The sequence below is a fragment of the Rhipicephalus microplus genome, chromosome 3 (assembly GCF_043290135.1).
Source record: "Rhipicephalus microplus isolate Deutch F79 chromosome 3, USDA_Rmic, whole genome shotgun sequence".
NCBI lineage: Eukaryota > Metazoa > Arthropoda > Arachnida > Ixodida > Ixodidae > Rhipicephalus > Rhipicephalus microplus.
The window spans coordinates 252,668,541-252,696,207 of record NC_134702.1 but is presented as its reverse complement, the minus strand read 5'-3'; the positions used below and the strand labels follow the sequence as shown (position 1 = coordinate 252,696,207).

The window sequence follows — 27,667 nt, the reverse complement described above, 5'->3', positions numbered from 1 at the left end:
CACTTTTCAGTTCATAATAACAGCTATATATTTTCCTTTTCTAGAGCAACTGCTTTACTGAACAAACGCTTGTTATCGACTGTGAGATTTTCGTTGATGTAAATGGGCCTATCGGAACTGCCAAACAGCCCAATTGTAATGACCGCCAACGGGCTTTGCGACCCTTACTTAGAAATTCATTCTTTTTAACACATGAGCAAAAACGGTTAACTGTGTTCTTGTCAGTTGCTTTACTTGCTACAAGGTGAGCAATATCAATGTTCAGAAAAAAGGAGGCCGCTGCATTGCTTCCGGAACCTTCTTCAAGATGTCCGTGCACTCCTCACCCTGTTAGATTAGAACGCTTTTTGCTTCGAAGTTATTTGTTCGGCTGCGCCACTTCAAATCTGCGGTTTTTCATTCAGCACTTCAATTTGGGCAGCTAGAGCCCTGTTAATGGTCACAACTTCATTATATGACGCTCTAAAAATGTCGTACTGCTTGCTCAAGAAGTGCACGCTTTCGGCTACGGAATCAAGGTTACGAAGTTTCTGATCCTCGAACGTCTTGCCAATCTTAACAGCTAGATCGTCAACAAGCGAATTTAGATTATATTGGGCAAACATTCTAACTGTTCAACTTTTTGGAAGTTAACTGTTAGTAAGCACTGTAAAACGCATACAACTAAGAAACACACAGGTGAGCAGCAGCCAGAACTACAGCGACATGGGACGTTGGCGAAACAAAAGTACTAACATGGAGTAACAAAAACAGCTAAGGCTTAGAGAGCCTTTTTGTACGTTTCAGGAGTTCCCTACAAATGAAGGCCGACTTGCGATGGACCACCATATACGTATGTCTGATTGTAATTGTAAGTTAGAGTTGATCGCTTCCAGAACACTCTCGTGATATCATGCCGGCCACCGCACACTCCAGTGCCCAATGACAGACATCTAGAGAGATGACAGATTGAGATTAAGAGAAATTGATTTAAGTCGTCATAAAGCAGAACAGTTCTTTTGTAATAATTTTTGCGTCGCAAAATTATTGTTCTGCTGAACAATGTGATTCATGAAGGCTTCATGCTAAATTCGATAAAATATCCTGTAGGACATCGAGCAGTGAGGGGCCACCTGTCAGTTTGGCATTTTCTGGTATTTTTGACCGTCTGTTATAATTTTACAATATCCTTAGTGCTTTGAAAAGACACTAGGTTCTTCTGCGGTCTCTTGGTTCTTATTCTGATTGCTGAATGGGGTTGTTGCAGAGTAGAATTGAAAATTACATTGACACACACCCACGCTGGGAGATTAGCCGAGAACCGGGTAGTTTTTAAAAAGAATTTTCTAATTATTAGATTACATATTTTATATTTATTCATGTAAGAAGTAATTGAGTAACAATAATTGACATGATAAAAATTGATAAATAAAAACAGAGATAGTGATTCTGAGGTGGGAAATTTGAGGAAAGAATAACTAGGAAATAAAAAAACGCAATTCAAAAACTAAGAGTATGAGCTGGATGTAGCATCTAATTTTTTTTAAATCTTGATTAATGTCGTCCAAGGCATCGCCAACCTTCCCGTCACTCTGGTTAAAGAACAAAGTCAAGTGCAATAGCATATTTTCACATAATCATCTATCATCAGTTCATATTTTGTACATTATTATTCATTCTAAGGAGTAGGTCGACGGCACATGAAATCTTTTTTCTGTAAAGCACAGTATCGGTTGAAGAAAATGAGATAATACTCAGTTGCCTCGTTGACTCCACAAAACGAACGGTTAAACGAAGCTGCCAGACAAACTCTCTGTAAATAAAAACTAGGATATGGAGTCTGACAACTCAGTCCAGTCATTGCAAGTTAAGGTTATCCTGTTTGACATATTTAGCTGTTGCAACGTCGTCTGAGGAGCCGAAATTCAAATGTTGCCTTAGTAATGAAGCAGAAAACTCTTCTCACAATATTTTTCTCCCTATTCCTGCACCTATTACAAATTTTGATGCAGGCAATACATAAGTAACCGGGTAATTCAAAGATGCTTTTTCTAGCACATCTGCCATATCATTCAGAAATAGACCTTTGTGCCCTGGAAGCCAAACAAACATAATCAAATTTGTATTTTGAGGAATTAAGGACTTAAATGTACTCAGACTAGGTGAGTTGTCGATTGCTTAGGGGGAAGAACACACCGATAAGGATACCGACAAAAATACTGCGGAACTTGTTGCTGCTTCTTAATTTGCGAATATCTAGAATAATTCCTTAAAATTCCGCTACGAAGATGGGCCTTAAGTCTGGAATGTGCACGGAAAAAGGCCCATCTAGTCTACCAGAGAAAATAAGAATTGCGCATTTTTTCTCATATAGGCAAGCATCAGTCACGACGAATGTCGTCGGCGTATGTTCCAGGTAATCACTTAAAATGGAGGTCTCAAAAATTCGGACTACATTATTTAGACATTTCTTGGAAAGATGTAATCATATTTATGCTATTAGAGTTGCGGTTATTACTGACTCAAGCCACATTACTAACTTGAACATTTAGTGTATCAAGATTTTATATAGCCAAAACTTGAGGCGTACGAAATGTAGACAAGTATGATTAAGAATATAGGTTCGGACAGGAAATAAAAATTGTATCTGAAAGTCTTACGATGTATTCGTACAGACTTAGAAATCATTCTACCGATAACAATGTAAACCTGGCACCGCCCCGGTGGTGTTGTGGCTAATGTACTCGGCTGCTGATCCGCAGGTCACAGGATCGAATCCTTGCTGCCGCGGTCGCATTTTCGATGGAGGCGAAAATGCTGTAGGCCCGTGTGCTCAGATTTGGGTGCACGTTAAAGAACCCCAGGTTGTAATGTTGACGTAATGTTGACGTATATTAATGTTGACGTAATGTTGACGTATGTAGAGCTAGTCAAACGGCCCCGAGTGCATCATGCAGGGCCAAATATACGTCAACGTAATGTTGACGTATATTAAAGTTGACGTAATGTTGACGTATATGTATATTTGGGTGCACGTTAAAGAACCCCAGGTTGTCGAAATTTCCGGAGCTTTCCACCACGGTGTCTTTTGTAAACATAGAGTGGTTTAGGGACATTAAACCTTACATATCAGTCAATCAACATTTTAAACCTGGTAAAATGTCGGGGTGCCCGAGCTTCCGAATTAAAACCTTTATTGCTACAAGTTAAGAAAGATCTAAAGAATGCCCGAAGGTTTGTCTTTCGATAATTACGAGAAGATGAAGCCAATAAGCAGTCGCCACAGCTTATATTATGCACCCAAAATCCAGAATGGGGTGAACTTATGTGCAATATGTTGACAGAAGTGTTTTTCCCCTTTTTTGTGAATGCCTTTTGCTGCAGTACATCTATAGTGATTTTACCAAGATATTTATAGGTCATATATTGCACGAATGTGTTTTACATTGCCCCTCCGCGGTGGTCTAGTGGCTAAGGTATTCGGTTGCTGACCCGCAGATCGTGGGATTGAATCTGGGCTGCGCCGGCTGCATTTCTGATGGAGGCGGAAATATTGAAGGCCCGTGTGCTCTGATTTGGGTGCACGTTAAAGAATCCCAGGTGGTCGATTTCTTCGGGGCCCTCCACTACGGCGTCTCTCATAAACATGTCGAGGTTTCGGGGCATTAAACCACACATATCAGTCAATCAATGCATTTTACATTATCGAATTGTGGAGTATTTGCCAGATGATAAAAGAGCGTCATGTGGATAATGTCTTTTATAGGGAATGTCACTCGCGCCTGTGCAAGAGTATCAGAGTCAACGTCGTCGTATTCAATATCCATGAGACGGCTTCCGTCACTTTCAGCTACCGGTGAAAGTGCGTGTGAAGCTCTATTGTTACAAAAAACTAGAGACGTCCATCATGTATGAATAAATAAAAAAATTCGCAGATCCCACGTGCAGTAGAAATTGATGATATGCGAATCACATATGAGGAAGGTTGATACGTCAATTTCAAATCACCACACCTTCGTGTCATGATTACCAGGTTTGTATGTGTTGTTTACCTTTGTCATCCATTCACTTCTTGTGATGTCAACTTTTGTAAATATGGAGCTAGCGAAACGGCCGGGAGCACGCTATGAGCGTGGTATGTTGTGATGTCCTTACATGACACGCGTCTCATGATTATCATATTTCCCCCAGTCATATATATACCTTCGTCATCCATTGACGTCCCGTAACGCATAATTTGGTATATGTAGAGCTAGTGAAACGGCCCCGAGTGCATCATGCAGGGCCCAATATACGTCAACGTAATGTTGACGCACGTGTACGCTGGGAACTGCGATGCTACGTTAGAAAAACGCGAGAACTCTATAGTCTGACTCCAAGCGCGACTGCCGCGACCAGCGTGGCGGCGCTGCAAGCGCGCGATGATGTAGGACGTGCTGCGCTTCGGCTCCGCTGATTTTCCGCTGGAACTACAGGCAACTTCACAGTACCCCGTCAAGACCAGCATCAATCGTTTCGGCGACTCACAGGCAACACGTGGATACCAGTGTCATCCAGGTGGGCTGGTTTTTAACAACTTTACGGCCGATCATCACCCGACCACGTTGGCGACGCCGTTAAGCCAAACGGCGACGCCGACGCCCGGCGGCGTGGGACCGGCTTTCCGAGGCAACATGGACGCTACTCTCATGCAGCGTGGACACGACCCACATGCAATGACGTGGGAGACGATTACGGCTTCCGCAACGCCAAACTCTGCTTCTTCACCGAGGTTTCGGAGCCAAGCTCTCAACGACGCAGTTGAACGCCGCTCGCAAGCCAACGCCAAGAAGGTGGCGTCCGCCGCTGCCCCGGCATCTGGCATGCCAGTTGACAAGACGCAGCCTCCCGCTTCGCGCACTGTGGGACGCAAGGGCAAGGTTCCCACCAAATGGAAGCCTCGCCCATTTTCGAAACCGAGTCCGGACGACTATGTAATAGTCGTAAAGCCACAAGAGTGCATATCATTGCATGATGCTCTCTCAGAGAACTGGTACGGCACCGCGTTTAAGGCATACCGCGCGCCCGAGCGAGCTGAGACGCTGACAGTTATTCCATCGAGAGAGCAAAATTTGATCGTGATTCAAACCCCGGACCCTGACACGGCAGACAAAATCATCGGGGACTTCGCGGTAAACATCGAGCACAGGCAGGTTCTGCTCAACGGGTGCCTGCGACAAGATGGTAGCAATGTCTGCCACGGAGTCATCTTAGTCCACAGCACAGATATGACGGAGATGCTCCAAGAGAGCGTACGCTGGAGATCAGGCACCACCGTCGAGGTGCGTAAATTTGGCACATCGAAAAGGCGCGTGTAACCTTCGCCGGCAAGGGGAAGCCACGCTTTGTTCACTACGACACAATGCTGATCCCCGTCAAACCCTACTACCGGACGATCCCAGCCTGCGGCAAGTGCGGTGTCTTCGGCCATCGGATGGACACTTGTCCCAACCCACGACCGAATACGTGTGGCCTGTGTGGACAGCAGGGCCCGGATTCACAAAACTCACTTACGAAAACATTTTTGCGCAAGAGAAATTTTGTAGCGTAAGTCGATTCACGAAACGAAAAAACGTCGTAAGAGGCCATAGTTGTCACATCGGCCGCTGCAAATAAAGTGCGCTGTGACTGCCCGGGAACATGTAAGCGATGGTGATGCAGTTGCTATATTTGCTTACGTCACCGAAAAGTGCTCGTAAGTGGATTCACGAAGCGAAATTGTGCGTAAAAACAGCATGGCTGAGAGAAAATCCTAATAGTGGTCCGGACCACTCTTAGGAACAATGTGGCTACTTAGAACCTGCTGCCGCAGCGGTATACTTTGGTGCCCTGGCTGGTTTTGAGTTATTTCACGCCCATTAAGGGCTGCCTGATGACTGCTGGAGCGTTTTTATTTCTTTCGGCGCTTTGAGCTTCGCGTGTTGTTTCCCTTGTACGCAGTGGATGGTGTTGACAACCACCATCGTCCAATAAGTTCGAAGTCGCAGTAATTGAAGAATTCTATTGGGCGTCAATGGCATAAAACTACGCATGTAAAGATTTGTGGTTGGATGAAAACCAATGTGATACGTGAATGGTCGGTGCATTCGAACGCGACATGGCATAGGATCAACCTTATTTGTTATGTTGTTGTGTTGCGCCCCATCTCATCCAATGAAAAGTGCGACTCGAGATCCTTACCTCATTGGTGGAAATTACCACCAAAGAGGTTAATGGGAGCACATTCTTTGCACGCTATTGGAAATAAAAATGAGAGGAAGTTTTCAGTGAGTGGTTCCTAAAGTTTGTGCTCTAGTGTACTTTCATTGGCCCTAACTGTCCAATGGTTGCGATCTCTGAAATACAGCTGTCGATACACTTTGCGACGATCTGGAACAAAGCGTACTTTGTAAACCAAAGCGTATTAGGGGTGCGCGTGATTACGCATGGAACTACAAACAAATCATGCACCTTCACCTTCACTGCTCAGACACCGATATAGACCGTGATAATATGGCAAGCAATCGGAATAAAATGACGCTAGTAACTTTGTATGACACCGAAAATATGCAAACCCTCACGATTCTGGAGCAAACCTTGGCTGAATTCATCCCTGCGTCAATTACCAGCCATTTAACTTGGCGCACGAATATCATTCAAAGGTAGAGCGAGCCACTGACATGTATTTTGTTCGACGTAGCGACCACTTGACCTGAGAATAATAGCGTTGCGAAGGCAAATCCCCTGTCGCATGCTCTGATCGAAGCAGACGACAAACGCCAGCAGACGACGGCTTGGCCGACAGGCACAGCTTGTGATTGGTTGTGAAGCAATACCCTCTACATCAGCTCACTCCGTGACGTTGCCAAAACACTTCTTTCATCTGGCACGCCTGTCCTGTTCGTCATATCACCCCCCTCGCACATAAGAGAAAATTTTGTCACGCCGTGAAAATAGTGCAAGTACTTTCTAAGAGCTCTCTTATCATCTTATGTGCTGCGCAGTTGTCGAAAACAACATGGCGTCGTAAACAGCATATAGGTCGGTGCGACTTTCAGCAAACGCTTCTCGCACGAGTTACTTCAGCGTTTGACCGGATGTGTTGTGATTACAGCAGCTCTTTCGGTACGTGTAAGCAGTGCGGAAAGCTGTGGCAGTGCAATGGTGTACGGTGAAGCGCAGCGAAGCCTGTGCGTTGGTGTGGTTATCAAGCGGGGATCGGCGTCGATGTATCGACGGCACTCGAGAAGCCTGCAATGTGCGTTTGTGTGCCGGTAACAGTTCGTTCGCTTGACTTTCCAGTCTCTCAGTTTGGTGCTGTGCGACATTTTGGATTGACAGTGTTTTGACACGCTACTTGAGTGACCCCAAGTACGTACGGAAACGTATGAACTACGCGCTCGGCTCTTGCTTCGCCACTAGTTAGCCCGTACGCTTCTATTTACTTGAGAGCAATGTACTGTTCGGGAGTGAAACGATGTTCGTTGTGAACAGTGGTGCTGTGTTGACGTTCCAAGACTTGTGAACAAGCTGTGCTCGTGTGACCGAAAATTGAAAGACAGCGTTGATAACTGTTTTGCCCTGCGAAGTCGGGGTGGGGCAGCCTGGCGCTTTTGTTTGTTGAGTCGTCACTTCTCCTTTTTGTGATAACCATAGTCCTAGCGCTGTGATGTGATCAACCAAAACTGCGAGATGCTACTTTCAGTTGTGGATCGTGTTACTGTGGAAGCGCGCCTAGACTGTTCTTCGGTAACAAATTGAGAGTTCTATGTGGCAGCGAGAGCCCGTGAACGTCAAGGTTCCCTCCAGCCCCCCCAAAAAGCAAAGATTTCGCCGGTGCCTTGCTTTGGATGAAGTTGTAGGCCAATATCGCCCAACAACAGGTTTCCGAGTTCGTCTGGCCATCGTTTTGCACGGCACTAGAGCCTTGACAACAGCCGGTCATGGCCAGTTCTTACACTTTATCAATGGACGTGCACACCTGGCCAGCCCTTCATTGCTGTCATTGGCAGCTTCCAGTCTGCAGATGCCCTTTGCCTGTTGGCCGTACTTGGTTCCTTATGACACCGACGGCTACTAAATGCTGCCATCGGTGAGTTCACCTTGCAGAACTAAATTTCACCGGTACTATAATTCACGCAGTTCTATAACGTGTGCAAGTTTTTAAGCCCATCAGATGCAATGTTTCTCTATGGTAAGTTGAAGCATGAAAAATTTACTACTACTGTTATATACATACATATATTATGGAGCAAATACATCAAAAGTTTTTTTGTGATTTGATACAAGTGAGCTCTTGTTTGATTATGAGGTTGGGCCTGTCGATTGACCACGTTTGATAGTTGGAAAGTTAATGTGAATTTATTTTTCAGGAGCCAGGTTGCACTTAAAAATTTATGTTATTTTGGAAAATTAGTTCTATAGATGATTACCACTGTGGTAGTACTAACTTCAGTAGGACATATATATTGCGGTACGTAAATTTTAAATGAGGCTTCAGTTTATTTCAAAGTGATTATAGCAGATTTTGGTCACTTTAACAAAGTGATAGCTTCCTCAAATAAGTATTAGAAGTGAGTGCTTTTAATGATTGTTTTTAAATATCTCGTTTTTGGCTCTCCACAGATCGCAGAGATTGGTTTGTTAAGGTCCTTTGATGCATCGGTTGCACATTCTGGCACATCAATCCTCATCATTACTTGGAGCACCTGTAGAAAAATAGGAAGGACACGTTCTCCCTAACTGTGCAAGCCTATGTCACTGCTAGGACTGTTATCATTCAGCGGATGTGGCGTGGAAGCATGCATGGCAGCCTCATCTGGAAGAACTGCAATCTGCTTGGGAGCTTCGAGGGCACAAAACGTCCTAACGGCTGGCTGCAAGGTTATTTTTTTTAATACATACGATTACGTGAACACCACTTACTGTGCACAAATTGAAAACCCAAGCATGGTTGCTTTCAGTGGATACCTGTAATATTCTTACACATAATTCTTATTCAACATTTATAGAACTAAATTGCAAGATAATTGAGAATGTTGAAAGCTGAAAGCCTGCAGCTTATGAATGAAACTCCAATAATCTGAGACTCAAAAGCTCGTGCTTTGAAAGGAGCACAAATACTTTGATTCCTTATTGAGCTCTGGAGCTTGTGACTCCCTCTGTAGATCAAGTGCTCTGGAAGGAAATGGCAAGTGGGTGAAAATTGCCTGGCTGTTCACAACTTGCAAGGAGAAAGACCTATTGAAGAAGCCTCAAATGACATAGGGCCAGTAACTGCATCTTTTACCTAATGTAGCTTTTTCTCTCTCAGTGGTGTTGCTTGTGTTTCAGCCGAACATGTTCACCACGATTGCATAGTGATATATATTTTTCTACAAATTGTACCTGACCTGAGTATGCATTGTTGATCTCTAAAGGTGACCTTCAGTGTGTTTCGAAGCCATGGCTTCTCATTTCTCTGTCTGTGGCTAGCCTATTTTAGCAGCAGAGCGATGCAGCTAGCACACATGCAATCCAAGTCATGGAGCGCTCCTTTGGTGTTCTGTGCAGGACACAGCATATCCATCCGGCAAGACACTGGTATCAACAATAATGGTGAGTGTTGGTGGCACCTGTAGGAGCTCGTTGTGTTTGTTACGTATGATTATTTCCCCTGATGAAGTGCATTTTTGAAAGGTTTTCCTCATTTAGAATAATAGATGTCAGTAACAAGCACACTGATAATCCACAAGTTCTTTGTGTCTTCTAGACTGCCCATTAGCTCCTATATGCGGTATGGTGAGCTGGCTATGTTAGACAGCCTTAAAGTTATCAACATTGGCTGTTGTGTTGTAATGCAGTCTAACTTGTGTTTCTTAGTGAACTTATTTGTGGTCTACTTCTCGCACCTAGTGTAAAGTCGAAATAAAAGAAACTCTATTGGCTTTTTATGCCTGTCAGAAGTTTCATGCCTTCATCTATAACATTGTGGTTTCGCTCTTGTATCATATTAAATATATTTTCAGCCTTCACTGTTTGTGTGTGTGTGTGTTGAGGCTTGTCATGGGCTTCTGAAAATACAATATCTGTAAATATGAGCACATAATTGACAACTCTACACTCTTGGATGTAGCATGGTTGTAACAATGATCTGTATTTTTCTATGTTCCAGCAGTAACAAGGGGTTCGGTGCTCCACGGTCATGTACAGTGTATCAAGAACAGAGCACAGAAGACCAACAAGTATAAAGGGACTGCCAGTGACAGTTCTCCTGCTCAAAGTTTACAACAGCAGAAAGTGCACATTGTGATGTCAGGAGCAGCTGCTGCTTAACTTCTTAGCAGTGCATTATTCAGCAGTTCCTTTGCTTGCATTCGAAATTATTTAAATTTTGCATGGAAGATACCAAACTATGACACTAATTTAAAGGCTGCTGTAGTGTTAGTGGGCAAATATTATTGAGCTGAAGTTTTTAAAATGTGTGTTAAGTGCCTGCGTGCTTCTACATTTACATGCCAGAAATCACAACATCCATGGTCACCAATGGTAACTGTGTTTGCATTCTTTGTAGTACAAGAAGTAAAGCCATGGATGCAGTAATCATGTACTTGGTCGATGTAATCCTTCAGTGTACACTCATTTGTATAGCACCAATGATGCCAGGAGTGTATAAGCTCTGGGAAGTGAATCTATGTGGATTATTTTATTTGAAAGGAAGAGGATCATCACTACTCCTAGTATATCTTAACAGTAGATTTTAGTGATTGGGTATTATCCCACTGTCTGTCCGTCCTTCAACAGTCTACTTATCTACTGTGTAAGTGTAACTTTTTAAATGTATACTTTGCTCGGATAGGTTTGTTCATAATGTAATGCAAGTGACTTATCATCTATGCAGCTGTACTCAGACTAGAAATAAAAGTATTTATTTTTATATGTAGCTTTAGCATGCATTCACTTGTGTTTTCTAGGTGCCTGTACAATTGTTTAGCAATACAAAAGTGCTGGTATACTCTAATATTGAATCTGGCATTTTAAAATAGTTTGTTAGTGGAAGTAAGAATGTGTTTACAACCAATATTACTATCCTCAGATGAACTGTGAAAACTGTGGAAATTTATTTACATTTTTCGAACTTTGTGAAGGCAAATGTTGTTATGTTCTTTTATTGTGGTCCCTGTTTCATGCAAATGACACATAATTACTTTGCAGTGGCATAGTATTAGTTGTTATTTTACACATATGTGCTGAGCAACATCGCAGTTGAGACCAGCAGCAAGACATACATGCAGTGCACTGGAGCATCACCTCACATAGTGTACAGTCTTTGCCCACCAGTAAACTCAATATTTTTCAAGCAGACTAATAGACAGCTGTATGGGAACTGTGTTGATGTGCAAACTTTGAAGTCTTCTTGAGGAGTGTTTTTCATCATTTTTGTCCGAGTGAAGTAGCTACCCAAGGCCACAACTGGTAGGAATGTGGTGGTTTCCTCTCTCCAAAAGCACTCTTACCAGCTGCCTCAATGTTAGCATGGGGTGAATTCACGAACTGGAAAAATAATTGGTCTTTGTTTTCTTGGCCGAAAGAGTCACTTCCACCGTTGAGCCACCACGACGCGGCAGAATAGAAACTTTTAGCTAAATAAAGTTGATTCTACTTTGAGAAGTGATTTGGGGAAACGAAATGGCACCTATAGCTGTCAATATAAACACTGTTTGCACCAAGGAGCTTAGTAGCTTATAATTGTATTATTCATGTATTGTCTAGAATTTACTCGCGCGGTGCCAACTTTCAGCCCAAGTGCCCTAACATGCTTTGTTAGTGGGTTGTGAATGAGCCAAGCTATGTAACTAAACAGAGTGATATTGCAGACATGTACAAAATATTGATGCACAGCCCGTTTCTTTAGCATGACATTGTCAAGGGCTTTATTCTTGTGTTTTTTATAAAAACTGCTTATCACTGGGCAGCAGCGGAAAACTATGCATCAAGCTTTTGCGAGATGGTTCGAGAAACACCGTGTTCAGACATAACAGTGCCGGTGTATTTCTCTCGTAAGTTACTTTCTGTAGTATATTCAAAATGAGTGTATTAGAATTGTTGTTTTATAGCCATTCATATTAATATTTACCCCTGAGTGTATGTATGTATGTATGGGTGTACATATGTATATGTGTGTGTGCGTATATGTATGTATGTATGTATGTATGTATGTATGTATGTATGTATGTATGTATGTATGTATGTATGTATGTATGTATGTATGTATGTATGTATGTATGTAGGTATGTATGTATGTATGTATGTATGTATGTATGAATGTATGTATGTATGTATGTATCTTTTAAATGAGAATCCGTTTATCATTGGTGAGTAAGTTTGGTAATGATTTGGCTGAATTTGTTTCTAGTTATTTCTCTTTTGAGCCATTATACTATTCAATTTGTTTTGTACTGCATAAAAATAAATGTAACCTTACACAGAATATGTGTGTTCAAAAAGTTCTTTCATTTACCAACCTACAGTCATGGGCAAGAAATTGGATAAAATGGAACGAACCTGCGAAGATTAGTTTACAGCATAGCTACTCTACATGGCATATCTCGTACACATTGCGTTGGTTGAATATGTCGATTTCAACCTTTCAATTTTAATCAGAATAAGCAAGCTATCACCCGTGGTTGTATATGTGTGTGATATTTATGCATACTGTGATACCGGTTCACAATTACAATTAAGGTCACAAACCTAGTCAAGCTGAATACACGAATTTTGTCCGTGCACCTTTCATCTGCACTGGAACTGTTGTTAATAAAAAATAAACTTCAGCATTTAGAAATTCATTCTAGTAACCAAAAGCAGGGTAACTCTTTATCACACAAATCAAATTGCCATTGTTCTGTTTCATTCAGGACAATAGGGGACCCTCTCAGCAGAACTCGATTAACTGCTATAGTTCATTTTAACCATTGACAGCGACATTACACTGAAGCATACAGCATCACAAATAGCGGGAGAGAAGACACAAACTAATCACTCTGTTTGCGTCAGCTCTAACTGTCCGTGCTCTTTGGTCTTGCTGCATGTGATGATGCCCACCAAATTAGCACGAAAGCGTGTCCCTACAAAGAGAGTCTGCTTGGCTGAAAGCAGTTAGCTCACTGCATGTGTAGATTTTCTTCAAAACACCGTGAAGACTGATTGCTGGTCGAATATCCAAACACGTGAAAAGTGGTATACCAGGTATGTTATTCGTATTTCAGTGCTGGACACTTTTGCGATAAGAGAGGATGGAGGAGAAAATTATGAACCCTGAATTGTTTAATTTTTGAAGGAGCACAGTACAGCGCTTTTGGAACAAAAGGGAGTGAAAGAAGCAAGTGCGAAAGCCTACTTCTCAAAAAATTAGTACCCGCCACCACGCATAATGTCAGGCCGGGCAACCTCTTGAAAAAAAAAAAGTGCTCAGTGATTCTGCGAACCGAACCAAGTACATCCTAGATTGTAGTTGAGCGCTGTAACTGCTCGTCCACTGCAGCAGTGCTTGCATTTACCCTATTCCTGATATATCGTCATTCCTTCGAATGACGCCAAATGCAAAAACGTCCAGTGAAACTTTGTCAAAAATAAAAAGTAGTTAGAATGCGTTTGCCCAAGGTTACTAGAAGATAGAAACCATCACGTGTGACTGTATAACGGTGCGCTATTTACCTTGCACATTACTGTCATGACGTTGGGATAGCCGGCTCTAACGTAGGCTACCTTCTCATAGTGTGCCAAATATAAATAAGAAAATAAAAATATATATCGGCCTGTGACAACGCTAATCAACTATTATGAGTTCACTGTCACTAGTGTCACTTTCACTAGATGAATGCTCAGTTTGCTTCCATTATCGTTATTTAGGAAAGTTTTGGCTCATTAACTCAACTCTCCTAATTAGCATTGATTCTCACGTCTAAGGACAGTCACACTTCATCTCGCTTTCTGAGTGGCTGTCACTCTCATATAACGCGTACTCCACTTTTTTATGCTCTCCGAGCATCTGACGCTGCTTTGCGGAGACTTTCCCTGACGTCTGCTGGGCCAGAAAATTGTATTTATTATCTATCAATTTCAAGCTTTCGCGAAGCCGAAACGAGAGTCTCTCTCTCTCTTTTCATCCTTTTCGCACGTGTGATAACGTCTCTCGACCTCAAGACTCGTATACACGTCCCTTGCTTTGTTTGCGCACTCAAGCAACGCTGGACGAAATATTTGCACCGTGTTTTGTCAAAAGCATTAGCAATGAGACACCTCCCGACGAGTCTCCCTCATTTTACGTAGACGTATACCTAAACGTAAGCTTATGCACGTTCTCGCATTCCGACTTTATAAACATGCTGCGGTGCATGGAACCAGCGACATCGCGCTCACAATTTCATTTGATTACTGCTGCTATCTATTTCCGCACAATTCGTCTGCAGGCACCAAAGTCGCTCACGTGTCTTGTAATAAGAATATTGTAACAAAGGCTACCTTTGACTATAGGTACAAAACACCCTTACGTTCACCACTATACCGTGCTAGATTGCACCGAATTAGTTAAGTAGCAGCGCAGCTTCAATGAAATGTAAGGTAACTGGTCGCGTTAAATAGGGGAAGGCATTCGAGGCACATTTTAAAACATTGCATGCATCGATTTGTTTGTGGTTTCATTTATGTGACGCACCTGGAGTGTTGTTTGCTTGTACTTGGCGAGATAGTGCAGGGATTGCTCGGTGGCTTAAGGCCATCGAGCAATTATTTTTTTTAGCTACAGTCGTTGATTAAAGGCGAGTGCTTGGCTTTACACAGCCCACCAAAACGTCTATTACAACGTACGTGGCATCCCGTAAGCGCTGTAGCAGACGCTCGCGGAACTGAAACTTAGATGCAGCAAAACATTGGCTATCATCGTATACTCTCGATGCTAGACGCTTTGCGTGCTACCTTGATATTATCGGCACACACTTCTTTCTTTCCTTGTCGTTTCATCGGCTATCGTGTGTCCTCCTTGCCCTCTTAAGTGCCGAATAAGTTAAATTCATACCCGCGCTATAGTAATCCCTCCAGATAAGAGATTTTTTGGATAAGAAAATGCGTAGCCAAAGAGAAAGCTTTGTGATTTCGGCCCCAGGTTCCGCTTGTGGAGGAGGGGGTGCGGGCCCCTCATGAATGTGTACCCGTATGTTCTGTGTGCGATGGAGCGCACGCCACAAACTCTCGAGCATGTACGGCCAAGTACCGTAATTCCAAGGTGGCCGCACAACAGGGCGGAAAGTCCAAAACGGCATCCAAGAAACGACGCAAAGATCAGACTCCCAGTGAGCCACCACGCCGGGAAGTCGCCAAGACAGACAAGCCTGCATCCCCTACTGGAGGAACCGGAAAGCAGCCGACGGCGCAACCATGCGGCGAAGCCGGGTCATGGGCCAACGCCGTCATAAACGGAAACCAGGTGGGTTGTACGGGTAGAGCTGCCACCTCATCCCCCCTATCGGCCCCTCTTCATCACGCAACGCCGATCAAAATATTATTGCCAAGCTTCAGGCACAAATCGAAGCGTTACAGAAAAGACTAGCGGCAGCCGAGGCCAAACAGACCCAACTAGTTTCCCCTCCTCCTCTCCCTGCTGTAGAGGTAATGGAGTGTGAGACCGGGGCGGCGGCAACGGACGCGGTAGCCGCACTCGAAGCTCGCGTGAACACCCTTGAGGTCCGTATGGACAGCCGTATAACTGTATATAACCGGCCGGTATTTTAAAACGCCTCGACGAGAGATTGAATTTGAGAATGATGACAGCTGCTCCGTCTCCGGAATGAGGACACCCCCCTCCCCGCAAGTGCTGGCTTGGGAGCACCGCCACGGCAATCGCTCGTTAACTCCACTGACTATGAGGGCACCCTTAAAATTCGGAAGTCCCCACGATCCAATACGGCCACTCCCATCCAAATCACCCAGCGGAATTGTCGGGGCTTTAAGGCTCACACTACGCGGGCCAACCTCCGGCTTTCCCTCACACTATTTCAAAACCTTCCTGCTGTGGTAGCCCTCCAGGAGCCAGGGAGTGCTGCCACACTCACAAACTATACTACGTTTCAGCAGGACACTTTATCTTGTATCTGCATGCACAAAAAATTATACGGCCAACCTAGTTGATCTCGACCTTGAGCCAGCTTTCTCGTACGTGATGGTGACACTCCTTCCGCTGCGTAAACAGGAACCGCCACTGCACGTGCTAAACATTTATTGCTCACCGAAACTAAGCAACATTACATTCGCAGACCTTTTTAGCCGCGCCTTAGAGGCTGCGGGCAGGGACCCTCTGGTGATCGTGGGTGATTTTAATGCCCCCAGCACACTTGGGGGGTATGCACGTGAAGAGAAACGTGGACGTAACTTGGTGGAACTTAAGTCCACGCTGGGCCTAACTCTTTACACCGACCCTGCCTACCCAACTCGCGTGGGTAACTCCGTGAACCGGGACACATGTCCGGACCTCACCCTCACAAAAAACAACCAGTATGCGGATTGGGTCAACACTGAGGAGACCCTCGGCAGCGACCATTGCATACTCAACACCACCATTCGCACTTATCCTTTGGCAAGACCCTACGGAGAGACAAAATTACCCGATTGCACAATGTTTCGGCAAATATACGCCAATTCGACACCCATTGAGGAGCAAGGATACCATGCTTGGTCCCAGCAACTGGTTTCCTCATTAGGCTCGACAGAAACACAAATTAAAAACTCCCAAGCATTTCCCCGAGGGTGAACATGGTTAAGTGCGAATACACGGGGTGATGCTACTAGGGGTATTTATTAATTCGCACTATTATATTTATTAATCACACTATAGTGCCTTTATGGTGTAATGGTTCCTAGGAATCGCAATTTGATCACACGGGGGAGTTTACGTTAACTCACTGGCGAATGCCAATGGATTTTAATTTTACTCTCCCTCACGACCCGCTCTCGACGGGAGACTGAGAGAGAAGGCGGGCGCGCGAGAGAAAGGGGTGCGCGCGCAGCTGCAGCGAGCGAGGAGAGCGGAGGAGCGAGCGAAGGGGGAGGGGGTATAAGGCGCGTTACTGACATGATATCAGCGTCGCGTCCGTGGCTTATTCGGTAGAGCGTCGCGCTGCGGCCCGCCAAGTCCTCTTTCTTTTAAAGATAGAGAGAAGACTATGGACGCCGCCGACGGCGGTGGATGGTTTGGGGTCGCTTATAAAGTGTATTCACACTTTACTCTCCGAGGCGACTCCGGCGGTGGATAAGCACCTCCTTCACCTCTGGGAGGCCCGGCGCAGCCTCGTCCGCTGATGGCGCCGGAAAAAACACAACCGAAGGCTCAAAATTCGCATCGCTGAGCTCACCCAGCGAGCAGCAGAGTACGCGGCCCAGCTCGCTGACTCTAACTGGGTGGACCGTTGCAACACGGCTGCTCGACAAATGTCCAGCCGGAGTACCTGGCGCCTCTTCCGCGCCTTGAATGATCCGACCCAAACTCAAACACAGACACAAAAGCATCTGCAACGAGCATTTCACAGCTTCGATGGAGACACAGCCAAATTGGCATGTAAACTCCGAGACCAATATTTATGCACACAGCAGGACTCCCGAGGGCCGGCGTACTCGTATGCAGGTACCGAGAACGCGGAGCTGGATCAACTGTTCCAGTTACACGATCTGAAGGCAGCCCTAACAAAAATGAGGCGAGGAACGGCGCCGAGAAGGGATAAAATTACCGTAAAATTACTTGCCAATCTTCCTGACTCGGCCTACACCATGCTCCTTGCCTCCATCAATTCCGTTTGGAACGGGAAAACAAGCCTACCAATTGAGTTGAACACCGCCCTGGTCACCTTCATACCCAAAGCGGGCAAAGCCATTAACACGGACAACCTCCGCCCCATCTTCCTTACTTCTTGTGTGAGAAAATAAATGGAGACGATGGTGCGCGACAGGTTGTCCGCGTTCCTGGAGACCAAAAATGCATTTGCAGACATCATGTTCGGGTTCCGCCCACACCGGTCCACACAGGATGTCTTGCTTCAGCTCGACTATGAGATCCTCGATCCAGTCGAATATCCCCTGAATGACAAAGTTGTGCTTGCTTTGGATCTGAAGGGGGCCTTTGATAACGTGACCCACGAAATTATTCTAACACATCTCTCACGGGTGGATTGCGGCCAAAACACTTTCAACTATATTAAACAATTCCTCACTGACCGACAGTCATACATTCGGATTCAGGACATTTAACACGGCCATTACCGATTAGGCACGAGAGGGATTCTGCAGGGAGCAGTCCTCTCGCCCCTCCTATTCAACGTGGCAATTATGAGACTCCCCGCTCAGCTGGCAAAAGTCGAAGGCATACAGCATGCACTGTATGCCGATGACATCACCATATGGGCGTCACACGGCTCGGTAGGAGACACGCAGGCAAGCCTGCAGCAAGCGGCGGACATCGTGGATGACTATGCCCGTCGCTGCGGCCTTCATTGCTCCCCGTCCAAATCGGAATTCGTGCACATACGCCCATCACCAAAGTGCACCACAAAAATTGACCTCTCCCTTCACAGTGGACCCATACCTGAACGCGATAAGATTAGAGTACTAGGGCTTTTTATACACAAAAATCGCAGAGCAGACACAACATTGGCCAAATTGCGTAAGGTGGGGGACCAGGTGGGCCGGATGGTCCACCGGGTTTTCAACAAGCACGGGGGGTTACGATGCAAAGATGCCTTGCGGCTGGCGCATGCATTCGTAACCAGCCGAGTCCTGCACTCGGCTTCATACCTCCACCTACGCAAATCCGACGAGAATGCACTCGAAGTCATTCTCCGCAAAATCTACAAGCGCGCCCTCGACCTTCCTGTCAGCACCTCTAACCAGCGCCTTTTGGGCTTGGGAATGGTGAACACCTTCAAGGAGCTGAGAGAGGCGCACTTGACAAACCAATATACTAGACTCTCTAAAACACCGTCTGGTCGCCGCCTCTTTGCCCGGCTACAGATCAATCATTCAATACACATGGAAGAACGCTACGGATTCCAGAAATTTGGCAATACTCCTTGCACGTGCGCCCTCTTCTGGCTAACATGACCCGAGACGACTACAGTGGCCGACGCCTCGTGCGGGTGAAAGCCTTGGCTCGACACTACGGCCACAAATTCGGAGTATTCTACGTGGACGCCTCCGGCCCGCACCATGGTGGTTGGTACACGGCTGCGGTCGTCCACCAAAACACAGTTTTAAACGGACTCACATTCCGTGCAAATAACATCACGCACGCGGAGAAGATCGCCATCGCGATAGCCGCCGCAGATCAGGACTCGAGGGTCATCGTCACTGACTCAAGGGGTACCTGTCGCAATATTGAACAGGGATACATTCCGTACCTTGCTTATAAAATTTTGCAGAACAGCAGCTACCTAGGTGCCCCCGCGCAGCGAATGATCATATGGGCTCCGGCTCACACGGGCCTTGATGGTAATGAGACGGCCGATGCCGCCGCCCGCGCGCTCACTCTCCGGACACCAACCTCGTCCCCTACCAATCCAGAACTCGAACCCAATCCCGCCTACACCTTTAAGGAGGTCACACAATTTTATCAATCCGGCCATAACGTCTATCCGAAACCCTGTAAGGACCTCACGAAGGCGGAGGAGCGAATCCTTCTTCGCCTTCATACCAAAACTCAATTGTGCCCGGCAATCATAAAACACTTTGACCCCGCTTGCACGGGGAAGTGCCTGCATTGTGAGGAAAATTCTTCTGATATTTTCCACATGGTGTAGGCATGCCAAAAAACCCCAAACCTTACCCTACTACCCAAGTCTTCGCGGGAGGACTGGGAGGCAGCCCTGCTCGGCTGCTCTGACCTGACGGCCCAACGGGCCTTGGTCGAGCGTACCCAGGCTGCGGCCAACGCCATTGGGCTCCCGTAAGAGGGAGCCCACCTAGTGTTTTTACGGGGCGGCCCCTTAAGAACCGTTTCCACCCTTCCTGTAAATACCATCTGTAAATAAATGTTTTTCAGCAGCAGCAGCGACCAGCGTCCATCGGCGTGGCACGGCGGAAACCGGCGCGAAATGCGACATGCTGCATTTGGCGCCAATGCGTTACCCAGACAGCACTACGTCTTCCTTTTTTTGAAACGGAGGGACGCCGGACTCCCTGAAACGTGAATGCGTCAAAGCAACGCAGCGCGCGCCTGCGAGTATATGCCACGACCGGCGCCTGGCGTGGCAACGCCAGCGTGACACGACAAAACGGACGCCGGTGCGCACGCGCTCCAGGTCACGTGGAAGTGTATTGGTGCCTTGACTGTGGCATGTAGTCATGTTCTCACATGACACGCACTTCATGATTATCCTGTTTGCACCAGTCACATACCTTTGTAATACATTCATTTCACCTAATACCAAATTTGGCATATGTAAAGCCAGCGAAACAGCCACGAGCGCATCATAAGTGTGGCATGTAATCATGTTGTTACATGACACGCATGCTGTGATTATCTAGTTTGGTTGTGTCTTTTAGCTATGTCGTCCGTTCGTGTCACGTAATACCGAATTTGGTATACGTGAAGCTAGCGAAACGGCCGCGAGCGCAACATGAGCGCAGCATGTAGTCATGTTGTTCCATGAAACTCATTTCATGTTTATCGTGTTTTTACCAGTCTCATACCTTCGTCATCCATTCACGTGTCGTAATACCGAATTTTCTATAAGTGAAGCTAGCGAAACGCCACCAGCGCGTCATGAGCGTAGCATGAAGTCATGTTGTTACATGACACGCATCTCACAATTATGATCTTTGCACCAGATACCTTCGTCATTAATTCATCTACTGTAACACCAAATTTGGTATATTTGACGCTAGCCAAATGGCCGAGAGCTAATCATGAGCGTGGTTTGTAGTCATGTTGTTTCATGACACGCATATCATGATTTTATAGTTAGGGTCATTCGTTTTGTTCGCCATGCAATCATGTCATACCATACCAATTTTGCAACAAGTCATGTGAATGAAACCACAGCAAGAGCAGCAAGACCATGAAATGTTGGAGGCGGAAACGTTGTAGGCCCGTGTGCTCAGATTTGGGTTCACGTTAAAGAACCCCAGGTGGTCAAAATTTCCGGAGCCCTCCACTACGGCATCTCTCATAATCATATGGTGGTTTTCGGACATTAAACCCCACATATCACTAATTAGGACCATGAAATTGAAATCATGACATTCGAGACGTACAAGTTATGATTTTCATGTTAAGACTAGTGAAATATGCTCGTCATATAGTTATGTTATGCCATACCAGTTTGGTATGGCATCTATACTATTATCCAAACGGCCAGGAGAGCTAAAAGTCGTAGGTGGCTAGATAGATAGATAGATAGATAGATAGATAGATAGATAGATAGATAGATAGATAGATAGATAGATAGATAGATAGATAGATAGATAGATAGATAGATAGATAGATAGATAGATAGATAGATAGATAGACAGACAGACAGATAGATACGCTCAATGTCACCGAAGTTCGCTAAGAAATGCTTAGCATTTAAAACGAATTTGTCATTTGCCCTGCCAGCCACCACTGAATACCTGAAATGCCGAATGTCACGAATTCGCGGTATACCACGTAAACTAGAATCCTGCAACAGACACTGTTCTTCAAGGCATGCTCACATGTTATGTGCAAACTCTTGGATACGTGGAAACAATAAACATTTATAGAAGACCGAGTTTACAGCACTCAGCCGTAAAATAATCAAGAAGTGAGAGGTGTTTCACGTGCCTCGCTCTCTCTGCCATTCATTACACAGCACTTGGTTCTAGCTAAGAATACCTTACGGTATAACACAAGTATAACAGGGCCTTGTGGTACGCCAAACGCGGTACAAATAACTGTTTGTATATGCCACGTTCAGTCGAAGGCGATGGTATAGCATTTCTAGGTGATGAGAGAGTGAATGAGAAAGTGTTTGTTCTCACTTCAAGGGTCAACGTTATACAGAAAGTTGTGGACATGATTTGCTTTGACCAGTTAATGTTGCGCAACAAATTGGGCCCAGACCTTCAGAACAGCGTTGTGCAATCATTAGTCAATTATCTGTCTGAAATTGGCCTTGTCGGAAGGCTCTAGTGATACAATTAACTTAAAAAAACATTGACTTACGTCACAACCTAATTGTAAGTGCTTTTATCAAGTTCACTTGCACTTTACGGGAGGTGGCAATAAATGTGTCGTGCTCAAAAGTGCGTTTTGAGCAAGTACGTGACAGCCTGCATCGAAGGCAGCAGGCGTCCATAACTTGCTCATTCGCAATACTTTGGTACCTCGGAAATTCGTGACAACCAATAGTGGAGGATTTTGTTGAACACACAATAGCAAATATTGTATAAGTAAAAATCAGTCATATTGAAGAAATAAAAATCGCCATCATAGCAAAATGTGTGTCTTCCTTGTTATCCTTCTCGTTTAACGTCACTGGAAGATGGGGTGTTTCAACCGGCATTGTGCAGACACTGCAAGATGCAATTGATCCAAAATGAAACTAAAGTGTGAATTTGGGATTATTTTAGTTACGCTTGTATTTCTCTGTTTGTCGTTTGAAAATAAAATAATAATGAAAGCCGGTGGTGTTGGTTTGTCGACTGTTTAGTTTTGTGGGATAGTTAGTGCGACATGGAACGTGTAATCAAGATAAAATTACCGCTATTGTGTGCACGAGCCCCCGAAATAGCGATCTGGCTGCGCGGGGACTTGACCATGGCATCTATTATGCGGCGCATTCTGAGCATGTATGGTGGGTAGCAATGACCACACAAGGACTTTACTATGCCGTGTAGATAAACACACTTAAAAAATTGGCACGAATCTACATGTTACACTGTAAATGTCGTCAAAAGACGATAGTCTTGCGTCTGGAGAGAGTGAACATAACGTTTATTTGATGTTCTGCGCAAGAAAATCGGTGAATGGTATTCTGAAGGTGCTGCGTTAGAGTGCCTCGTGTAACGAAGGCGAACAAGCGCATCTAGGCACATTGAACACGAGCGCCTCCTGGCAGTTATCTTCGAAAACGAAGGCATGCACGACCACGGGGAAAGATGCGCGCCACTCATGGAGGTGATAAGGCGTAGAATGGAAAGCGACGGGCAGGTGCCGCAACCGAGCCGTCATAGCAAAACGTTGGAAACACCTTCCTGAGCACACGTTGCACTGTCAGCGCAGCGTGTTAAACGCTACAGTCCTTAGAGTGTTTTGTGTGCGTCTTCTTGTAGTATAAAGTCAGACATACAAAAAATAGACATGTTGTTATGGCACCTCAGATGTGCGCAATATTTGATATTTTAATTCACAATCGCACAACTATGAACGCTAAATCTTGAGCAATATTGGTGGGCGCTGCGGATGGGGTGCCGTTAAATGCCGTTTCAGGTATCGTTAGGGCGGACAAACAAACAAATGTACAAACAGACACACAGACAGACCGAAATTTTTCTGTCGAAGGTCCCCAAGAAAGACTATCAGGCCCCGGAAACTCTCAAGTTCAAGTGCTCACCTGTAGGGGGCGAAAAAATCAACCGCGGCGCGTTTCTGCTTCAAAAACCCAGAGTGGATCTACTAACCTCTCTTGCCACTCGCGCTATTCCACTTTCTTGTAGAGGCGCCTTCGTTGGGGCTAAGTTTTATTTTAAAATGATCAAATACTACATGTTTGCGTACCGCTACACTATAAAAACATTTTGTTCTTCTAACAAGTTGTTTTTCTTAAACATGTGCTGCGTCATCAACTTTTTGTAGTAGTTTTTGCTGTAGCTGACTCGATGTCAGTAGCAGCCTATTGACATCACTATCCTCATTTCAAAGTTTGCGGCGGCCAACAGTTGCGACGGCAGGTAACGGCTCGCGGTACGTTCGGAGGTGTCTCGGACTGTTTCGTTTCGCTGTAAATATTTCGAGCCTCTGCCGCCCGACACATTCTTTCTCATTCTGTTTATTTTGACTCGTTCAAATGCTTTCGTGAAGGGAATTCGAGTGACTTTCGGGGAACGAAGCGACCGTTGAAGCTTTCATCGGATGAACACCCGTTGCAAGCCCGGGCCGGTGAGTAGAAACCACTTCAGTTTTTTAAGGATGGCTGCTTGCGGGGCTAGTTGGTTCACTTCAACATATGTAGTTTTTTTGCCATTGACTGCGTAGGCGTCACACGGTGGCAGCGCATTGCAGTATTAAATTTTAAAATTGTTGAACGTCTCAATCTGTAACAGGAAAAACGTGCGTTACTTGCGGCGTGCATGGCTTCACGTGGGAACGAGTCGCTGACTCAATAGCTAGTTCTTAAATTCTATTACCAGGTCACACCAACCAGGCCGTTGCGATAAAAGAAGGCAAATAAATCACTGTCACCTCGCAGGTGTCTTCTTAGCTAGCCCTTAAATTAGTGCAAAAAACGTACTAGTTAATAGTTTACTGCAGTCGCGTTTGAAAAACATCACATTATTATGGGTCTGGTTTTGCTATAGTGTGACAGAGGAAGCGTCACATAAATGAGAAATACTTATTTTTCTACCACAGCCTTCTGGCCCACCTGACATGGAAGCAAATGTGTACAATGGGCAAGGAACCTGCTACATGACATGCCTTGTGAAGAAGCAGCCCTGAGTGATATACGTGTTATGAGGTACCACTACATATATGTATAAAATACTGCTGTTTACTAATTAACTGAGTTTATTTGTTTACTTTGAAAAATTTCATGCATAGATATCTGGAGATGTTACTTGTTTTTCCAGACTGCCATGCAATGACACGATGACTACCCCCGAATGTCCACTCTGCAAGCACGTTGAAACATCCGAATGTCCACTAAAACAGGTCAACTCTAACCTCACACATGTAATGCTGTTTTTGTGAATGTTTTACCGCGCATATCGCGGAGAGGTGCTTTAGATTGACTACAAGCATTGCCTGCCTACCGTGGCATGGAATCTACACTTCAATAACGTTGAAACTGTAACACTATTAGTTAGATTGTGTGGCGCTGCTGAGCTCAACAGCACACTGTTTGATCCTAGCCACTGTAGCCATATTTCGATGGAGGTGAAACACTAAGACGCTTGTGTGCTTAAGGGTTTGTTCGATTCGCCTGCACCCCATGATCCAATTTACCAAGTGCTGCACCTTGCCATTCGTTTCAGTGGCGCAGCAATGGCATCTTCTAAATCTTGCCATTCATTTCAAAAAGCGCAGGAGAGGTACAGCACCAAAACTATTTCATGACTTTCCTGTACCGTCTGTTCTGACGGTGCTGGTTTGGTGCAGCCCCTCGCACAGCTTAGCAAACAACATAGCATTAGACGTAGGTGCTGTACCCACCTCTATAAATGCGGCGTGTTTTGCCAAGATGTTTGCACCTCATTAAATTAAGCGAACAAAAATAAGGATTCCACCTTGTCGGCACCTTGTCATTCACTTGTGATGCCGCACCGCTGAACTCCTGCCGCACAAGTTCTAAACTTCTCGTGCACAGCTGTGAACCAATTCGGATTAGTGCAGGGGAACTAAACTGACCCTTAAAAGATGGAAGCTTGAAAATATGAAAAATATGTTAACATAAGGGGTCAAAGCAAATATTTCGACAAGCAATCTTGTCTCCTGTGAGGCTACAATGTCATTTGTTTGAACCCCTGGAAGCCAGAATCATTCTAAATTTGCCCACTACTGTATGACTCACGATCACTTCATAGTTGGCATGTGAATCGTCGGAAATTATTATTTTCACTACATAATGAACACACCCACAGTGATGGGCATAAACAGGCTTTCCGACATTTAGTTGTGCCTTGTGCCAGTTTACCAACAACATCCAGAACTGTTTTGTCTGAATTAAATGTGTTTAGCTCATACAAGTTTACAAAAAGATGCACCAAAGCTCATAAGACTGCACTCTATTGCTTTAGCTCTGCACATCTGTTCAATGGGCTCCTAAAATAATAAATCATGAAGGTGATGAGCAGTTGCAGCACAGCTTCTTTAAAGACGTGAATGCTGTCATGAAGAGCAAGATTGTGTTCATTGCATGTGGTACTGTTCTTTTTTGGCAGAAAAACGTTCCAGATTTCTTTGTGCACATCTGCTTCTGTTTAACTTAAGTTGTCATAACTATAGTGTCTACCACTACGAAGTGAAATTCTGTGCACTACGGTCATGAAAAAAAAATCTAGGAAATCGCACAGGTAGTTGAAACATACATGATCATCACTTATCTAGAGCCACACTGCAAGATAGCACGTATTTCAAGTCCTAACCTCTAAAAGTAGCAGGGAGAAAACAACTTCATTTCAAGCACAAGTATACTGAAAAAGTAAACATAATAACAAGCGTGTAATAAATGTGATCTTTATGTAATTAGTATTCGGACAGATTCACATTATGTACCACCAATTGATTTCAGGAGTGCTTGCTTGCAAGAGAGTACTCAAGTTCTATGGTGATGTATATGCAAAAAAAAGATCTTGTGCTCGGGGCTGAGCAGATAGTGTGATGTAAGAGTACCAACAAAGATGTACAGACAACAAAATTGTACAATGCATACCTGAAGCTTATTTTCTTATAATTGGGCCTTTTCGATCTGTAAGCACACACGTCATGAGTGTCCCTTTAGCATACATGTTCGCTGCATACTCAGCAGACTGGTCATTACCTGCGACGAGAAATTCTAGCTGTGGTAACTGCGTAACTTAACTCCAACAATAAATGTAGCAAGCCTGAAATATCTTTAGGCCCATCCCCTAAATACATAATACCTATGATATGGGCTCACGGCTTAGTATTAAAAGTAGTGCCTACTCTCTCGACACGACGTTACATTGCAGAATTGTGAAGTACTCAATGTAGCATTGCAGAGCGAAAATGATTCAGAAATACACGCATCCGCAATTGCTTATTTAACAACGTTAGCAAAACTACATTGCTCTTACTGCGCGAGCTATCTATCGGCAATGTACAAGTTTCCTTCCCGATTCCACATCATGCATTCGGTTCAGGATCAACACTACGGGGCAAGCGCCGCATCTGACGGCAGAATCGGACCCTTGCCCTGAAGCCACGCTATTAAACTCGAGCGCCGCAACACAATGAGAGCGACGTTCATTCAGCGATTTTGATGTTCAGTTATATGCATATGCGTGTTAGCTTTCAAGAGTCTTTACACATGGGTTGAAAGCTTTCGATATGTATGAGTGACTTGTTTTGTTCGGATCAGACCGTATACATTGATTGTACCGGCTTGGACACTCGCAATAAACGATGCAAACCTTACTTGATTGACGTTGTTTTTGCCAGTCGAGGCCAGCTACACTGCAAATCATTTCACACCCTTGAGGGTGAATTTTTCAATAAATCACCCATCTTACACCTATTATTTCTGCCAAACTTATCCGCACGGGTGTAATTTCTGCAATTCCACCTTTTGTACACCCATTTGTCATTTTTAGGTGTACTATAGGTGTATGTTCGCAAATTACACCCAAGGGTGTTTCCTTGAATGTTACACCTATCATATATGCATATAGTTTAGAGCATCAATACATATCACATCTCAACGGATGCAATCAAACCGCATGCCAAAGTTCT

General features: G+C 44.7%; 2 protein-coding genes across 2 annotated transcripts in view; one reads left to right on the top strand and one right to left on the bottom strand.

Annotated features, from left to right (window-relative positions):
• Window positions 1-27,667, bottom strand: part of SerT (Serotonin transporter) — a 387,450-nt gene that overhangs the window by 209,574 nt on the left and 150,209 nt on the right. The gene's annotated exons all lie outside the window — the stretch shown is intronic.
• On the top strand, window positions 6,787-12,466 carry LOC142804213 (uncharacterized). Its single transcript, XM_075890900.1, has 4 exons — window positions 6,787-8,089; window positions 8,623-8,880; window positions 9,550-9,594; window positions 10,151-12,466. The coding sequence occupies exons 2-4, from the start codon at window positions 8,784-8,786 to the stop codon at window positions 10,309-10,311; spliced, it is 303 nt and encodes a 100-aa protein (XP_075747015.1). The 5' UTR covers window positions 6,787-8,089; window positions 8,623-8,783; the 3' UTR covers window positions 10,312-12,466.